We start from the raw sequence: 6,512 nt of genomic DNA, 5'->3' as shown, positions 1-6,512 counted from the left end.
TCTCTAAGGTCCCTTCCAACCCAAACCGTGCCATGGTTCTGTGAATATTGTGAGGTTCCTAGCAATTAAAAGTCTCTGATATTGAGGAGGCAAATCCACTTTGTATATGTGGAGTCAAGACATTCTTTTGGAGGATGCTGGCAGGAAAGGTCACCTATTGCCCTGATTTCAATGTGTCTTGTGAGCACCTCAAGTGATGCTTCTGACTTATTCATTGCAACAGTAGGGTTTTCTTAGGATGTATACTGAGCTGAAAATGACAATAGAAGGTAATCACTGTGGGATTCCTTTTGATGCTTAATTAAGTTTGTTAACTGAAATATAAAGACCTTTAATCTTAAAATAGGGTTTGTCTAGAATTTTTTTCTGTAATGGATCTTAAATCCAGTTGCAGGAATGAGAAGTAATTTGATTCTTCTGACTGGTTGTTTTTCTTAAACCAAAAGAATCTGAATGTGGTTATTTTGTAATTCCCTCCTACACTTGTAGGTGTGCGTTAAGATATCAGCATGGTAAACTGAGTGAATCTATAATGTAAGAAACTCCATCTGTGTAAACTCTACCTTTCAGTCTCTTTGATAGTATACTTAGAACTCAAGAAAGACTAGATGCGTTTAAAAAATAGATTAAAAGAATGGTTCAAGTCAGAAATTACTTAAATTATATGAGGGACAGTAGCAGGCCTACTCTTTTAGCAGGAGCTGCTTCCCAAACTCCTCTAGGTTTTATTTGATTGTTCCCTTTTTACTTCTTTCCATCTCCCAAGTTTAAATGCTTTAAACTGCCTCATGGTTTCTGGACCGTTAGGGATGATCAAAACATAATTTGCGTACATGGTGTCTGTTTTAATAGCAGTTTTAGATCTTCTAAGATATGCAGAGATCCTATAGTTGGATCTGTAGTCTATTGGACACTAAATTGTAAATAAACCTTCTGCTCAGATATGATCTTAACCTGTGCGGTGGATAAGACTGTTGTCCTGTCTACTGACATTCTAGTCACTCCCTCGAGCTAAAGGCATTCATTAAATCCACAGTCATACTAAGTATTAAAATACTGAAATCGGACAGTAAAGACAGTCTCTCTGAGGGTATAAACTGCTCCTGGACTAAAAGATGCTTTCTGCGTCTTGAGATCTGAAATGCTGACACAGCTCATTTTCTGACAGGGCAGCCACATATCTCTACTTTTGTGAAATTAAATCTTAAATTGGAGTAGATCTTGGCCCTGAGAGGAACCTTTTTTTTATGCCTGGCAGCTATCTAACCTGAGAGATCTTGCTTCTGTCACAGATCTATGAACGGAATGTGTTGTATTGATTTACTGATGTTTGAATTCTGTTCAGGTAGAGTGGGATAAAGATCTTGCGATTTATAACTGTTCTTTTTGTATAAAAGTAAAAATTAGTTTAGGTTCCCGATCAGGTTTTTTTTGAGGTACAACTCAGCTGCTCCTCTGGCTTAGCTGTTAAGATTGTGGGAAATTGGTCAAGCAGGCATTACTGTAAAGATTGGTTTTGATACCTAGGTGTTCGTTGCTTTCCCATGCTTTTTCTGTTAGTTTTCCAACTACTTCCACTGATTGTACTCCCAAGTAGTGGTTCAGTTCCTTTTCAGGACAGGACCTAAAGCCCGTTGAACAAGGCATAGGTAGTAACTGTGGACATACAACTCAAGGACAAGCATTCCTTTTGGTAGCTTTTCAACAAGTCAGTCCATTTCTGTTGTAACTTCCAAGTTTTATGAGGATCCATTTGATATATCTCTGGTGCAGAGCTTTGGTCTTAATGGATTTGACCACTAAAATTTTGGCTTCTGGCATTCCACCTTTCCATTCTAACTCCACAGCAGCGAATATGAAAACTGATGGTTGAAACTAGCAAATTTTTTAGTAGTTATGAAATGTCTGCTTTTATTTAAAAGTCAATGGGTTGGAATTGTATCAGAGATGAGAAGCTGTTGGGTGCAGTTTAGCAGAAAGTCTGCTTCTGTAATGGTTATTTTTAAAATACTAACCAGAGTCATATGTCCTGTCTTAATCTCCCATTGCTTCTGGAACATGACAGCGTAGGCATTTGTTCTGATGGCACTGTGATGACCATTGCAAGCTATCGCAGATAACATAATGATCAAGTTGACTGATGGCTGGCAATATTTGTGCTGAGCTTGAGAACATTTTATTAGAACAGCTCGTGAAAAGTAGATGCTTCATGGACATAGCAGAATTATCTGAAGTAAGTTCTAATAGTTATTCATAACAGACAAAGGAGAATGGGGAGAGGTTATCAAATATGTTGAATGCTGTAAGTTTCAAACAAACTTTGTCTCTTGCTTCTCTCATTCTGCAACGTAGGGTATTGAAGCCCCCAGGAGGAGGTTCTAGTAATCTCTTTGGGAGTACAGAAGTTTCTTCTTCAAGCAGGCCACACAGGATGGCTTCTAATATCTTTGGAGCACCAGAAGAACCTCAAAACATTCCAAAAAGAACAAACCCTCCAGGTAAGAGCAGCCACCTCCTTCAGCCTGACTGGACTCTGAATTGCAGCACAGAACTGGTTGCATATTCCTGAAGTGGAACACTGTGATCTGTCTGTCTTTCTGTGTTGCGTTTTTACAAATTGAGTGGCTTGAACAGTAAATCTATTCAGAGTTCTGAACATATGAATATTTCAGATACATGTTCACAGACTTTTTAGCACATCATCCAAGTCTAATTCTTTCTGAGTTGAGGTCTAGGAAGTGATGAAAGGAAACTGCTTCTGTTCTAGAGCTGTGTCATCAGTTAGCTGCAGCGAGTACAGCTGTGAATCTGTGATCCTCTAGTGAATTCTTGTAACAAAGGATTTCAACTAGTATCTTCAGGCAAGCAAAAGTAAGTCTCCAGGCAGTAGGGTTCTAGAAATATTTGAAATTTTTTTTTTTTATATATATAATGTGATAAAAATATGTAATCTAGAAAAAAAAAAAATCTAACAACTGCCTTGCAGGGGGAAAAGAAAGTGGTATTTTTGAGGAGTCTAGTTCTGCTCAGCCTCGTCTACGCATGAATCCACCTGGTGGGAAGACAAGTGATATCTTTGGGTCTCCTGTATCTCCCAGTGTTGTGCGAGCACACCCAAACAAGCCTAAGGTATTTGTACTTCTATCGCTGTCAAACCAAGAAGCTATCAACGCAGTGAGTCATCTTACAGTCTTGTCACAATGCGATTCCTGGATTCTTTTTAAGATGACGCACCTGAATTATGCATAGGGTCACCTCAAATTAGATGGTTATTCCCGAAGTCTCTTTTTGGTAGCTTGTTACTTTTGCTATATCAGATCTCGGCAAACTCTGTAGCTTGCAGTAAAACTATTAATTAGACTGCAGATGTGTGTTAAAGAAGAGAAAAAAATGTTTCCAAAGCCTTTGGTCCTGTTTGTAAGTGAGGGACAGCTGGAGCTCTTGGCACATAGCCAAGAGGCATTTAACCTATACAGGGAGAAGATACTTCTCTTTATTTTGCAGTTTGGCAGAAGCGATCTTGATGCCAACTCTGCAAAGTCAGTGAACACCAGTGAGCTACAGTCATAAATCTGCATGTGGCCTGGCTGTGCTCTTTACCAGCCTTAAATATGTGTCTGTGTTGAACATGAAAGCGCTTTAGCAGGAGACTAAGTTTATGTGATCGACAGTGAAGAAGCTAACTCAAAATCAACTCTGAGTGTCAGGTCCAGCATGATTTTGTGGTGTCAGACAAAAATGTGTCTTGCTGTATCAGGTGTTAATTTGTGATCTTAAAGCTGGGATGTGGAGTAGTTGGGGAGGCTTGTACTTATGACCAAATCTGGTTTTGGAAAAAAGGAGGATGCATTGCCAATTACTTTATTTCTGTATTCAAATGCCCTATATTCAGATTTACAACCTGTTGCCTTACTCTTCAAGTAGATACTATTAAGTGAGTAGCTACTATGTTGGCAATGTTTTTGACATGTCAGACAGCGTGGGAACTTAACATCCCAAGACACACAGCTCACTGTCTTTGTGCTGAAAAACTAGTAGCAGTTTCATTTTTCCTGGAACTTTAGGAAAAAAAGATTAGACTGATTTTTTTTTTTTCCTCATTTTTTCACCATAAATTTGAAAGTACTGGTAGTGTGCTTTTGCTTAACTTTTTATGCAGACTCTGGAGTGTATTTTGCAGGATTTGGGTCATAAGAAAGCAAGAAAAAAAAAGACTGGGAGCTAGGTTTTGTCAGGAGTAATGCTCATGGTGTAGGAAAGGGCTTTGTTTTGTTTCTCTGTACCCCTTTAGGGGGCTGGTCTACGATTCTTGTTAGTTGCTTTTTAAAAAATGTAAGGTATTATTTCCTGACTAAGTGGAGGACAACACTTAAATTCTTATGTATTTAATTAGAGCATTGGAATGGTGGGAAGTACTGGGATGGCAAGGAGATAGCGTATTTGCAAAAATTACTGCAAGCTGAATTTCTTGGGTGGGAAAACATGTAAGCTTTTAGCAAGTATTGCTGTGTATTTCTGGCAGTCAATTGGGATTGTTGGGGAAAGGGTCTTAAAAGGTTTTTTTAATTACCTGACTGTTTGGGTCACTATGGCTACTCACTGAAGACACTAATTGCTGAATAAAAATAGGGTGCTCAAGGGCTGCTTGTGTTATAGCTGTGAATCTTTACATCTCCTGGAGGGTAGTGGGTGCTTGTCAGGAATGGTAATTCCAGACCTTTGGACTGAACTGTTTATCAAAGTTTTAAGCTTCTAATGAACTACTGTAACATCTTCATCCATATGTCCGTGAATTACCTGAGATACATACCTTGACGTAACATGGGAGTTATCTTCTGCCTCTGTTTTTGGGAGTATGTAGCGGTGGAGTGAATGAAGGGCTGCACACAGTGTCTGCAGCTGTTGGCTTTTACGGTGATAAATGTAAAAATTTAGATCAGAAACAAAGCAGAACTTTCTGAAGGATTTTGTGACAGTTACTGTTTGAGATCGATAATAACACTAAGATAGTTTTTGGTTTCTTTGCAGGATCACATTGTCTTGAAAGAAGATGAAACCCCAAAGAAGCTAGAAGGTCAGCAAGATAAATTCCTTTCTCTGTTCTCTTTAAGATAAGCTCTGAGGAATAGTTTCTTATGGTTCCTCTTAAAAACATAAGACTAAGGCTGGTGTTTAGGATAATATAACTGAGAAGTTTTCCTTCTGTTAGTCAGAGGTTTAATCACCTGTCTCAGGGACATGGTTCTCTCATCTTATTAAGCAGAACACCCAGGCATACTCTTGATACTATGTGTGTGTATATACTTGGCTTGTTACCATGTGTGTATATTTAGTTATATAAGGAATCTGTATATATAGAAAAACATCCTATCAGATTGCTTCTTCCGCCCTTGACATCTCTTTCAAGTGTGTAATGTTGGCCTGCTGTAGTTGTAAATAACTGACTGACAAAATGTATTATTGCTCAGCTAGTTATTGTTAAAAGAATGACCAGAACGCTGCTCAGTATGAAAGAATTCATTGGTATGTTGCATCTCTGAATTGCCTGAAACTGACAACGTAATTCTGAGGGTATATCGCTTAGCCTACGTATCCTTGTTAGAAGGATTGCTGAAGGAAGAGAGGAATTGTTATGAAAAGTGAAATTCTTCCTCAGCACCTGTTTCCTTCAGCAAAAAATGAACAGATATAGAGAAACCTTAGTGTGCTATGGATGGGAGGCATGGGAAATAATGCAGCCTACAGAAGATGAGGCACTTTGTGCACTACAAAATAGCAAGCTGATCTAATAACTTTTCTTTTTGTTCAACTACAGAAAATATCAAACCACAGCTGGAAGATGGAGGTGAGAAAAAAGATCCGGGCAAAGAGGAGCGATGCAAGGAGCCAGAACCCAAGATAGACAATCACGAGCCCCGATTAGGGCCAAGGCCACGCTCGCACAACAAAGTTCTCAATCCACCGGGGGGGAAATCCAGTATTGCATTCTATTAGGGTCGCCTGTTCACTTTCACTAACGGAGTCCGCACAGAAACTCTTGTCTGTGGTTGCGAGGTCAGTTTATAGACTATTGTTTGTGGATAGATTCTTGGGCAGATGGATGAGGGTTATGCTAAAGCACGTAGGCAGGAAAACCTGATGATTTGGGGAGGCAGGGCTGGGGAGGGAAAGGGTGCCCTGTGGAAGATGTGAGTATTGGACTGCCTGGGTGGATGGCAGAGGGGGACATTAGTGTAACTTTGTGAAAGATCAGTGCTACTTTGTGGTGAGTTTATCAGACTGTTAGGTTCTTTGCTAGCTAGTGGCTCAGGACACTCCTGTGGAGTCAGGCTTATCCATGCAGTTAACACATAGGGCATTGCGAATGGGTAGGGACCTGGAGGTCACATCTGAACGATTCTGAAGCACAGTGGGTAGGCTGTGCTCTTCTCTAGGCAAGAGGAAGCAGCTTCACAGTGCGTTGACTTGCAGTCGCTTCAATGTAAATATGTTCCACTGGAACAAGCAGTGCT

General features: G+C 39.7%; 1 protein-coding gene across 1 annotated transcript; it reads left to right on the top strand.

The window, feature by feature from the left end:
* Positions 1-2,356: 2,356 nt before the first annotated feature.
* HN1L (hematological and neurological expressed 1-like) lies at positions 2,357-5,994 on the top strand. Its single transcript, XM_010085288.1, has 4 exons — positions 2,357-2,498; positions 2,987-3,129; positions 5,029-5,074; positions 5,816-5,994. The coding sequence occupies exons 1-4, from the start codon at positions 2,432-2,434 to the stop codon at positions 5,992-5,994; spliced, it is 435 nt and encodes a 144-aa protein (XP_010083590.1). The 5' UTR covers positions 2,357-2,431.
* The last annotated feature ends 518 nt before the right edge of the window (positions 5,995-6,512 follow it).

The sequence above is a fragment of the Pterocles gutturalis genome, unplaced genomic scaffold (genome assembly GCF_000699245.1).
Source record: "Pterocles gutturalis isolate BGI_N339 unplaced genomic scaffold, ASM69924v1 scaffold48765, whole genome shotgun sequence".
In the NCBI taxonomy this organism is placed as follows: domain Eukaryota; kingdom Metazoa; phylum Chordata; class Aves; order Pterocliformes; family Pteroclidae; genus Pterocles; species Pterocles gutturalis.
This window is presented reverse-complemented; position numbering and strand designations above follow the sequence as displayed.

Bases quoted from the DNA above. Each gene is read 5' to 3' on its own strand.
- HN1L (XM_010085288.1), top strand. From the start codon at position 2,432: ATGGCTTCTAATATCTTTGGAGCACCAGAAGAACCTCAAAACATTCCA. The intron at 2,499-2,986 runs GTAAGAGCAGCC...ACTGCCTTGCAG, and splicing joins AAAAAGAACAAACCCTCCAG to GGGGAAAAGAAAGTGGTATT. The intron at 3,130-5,028 runs GTATTTGTACTT...GTTTCTTTGCAG, and splicing joins CACACCCAAACAAGCCTAAG to GATCACATTGTCTTGAAAGA.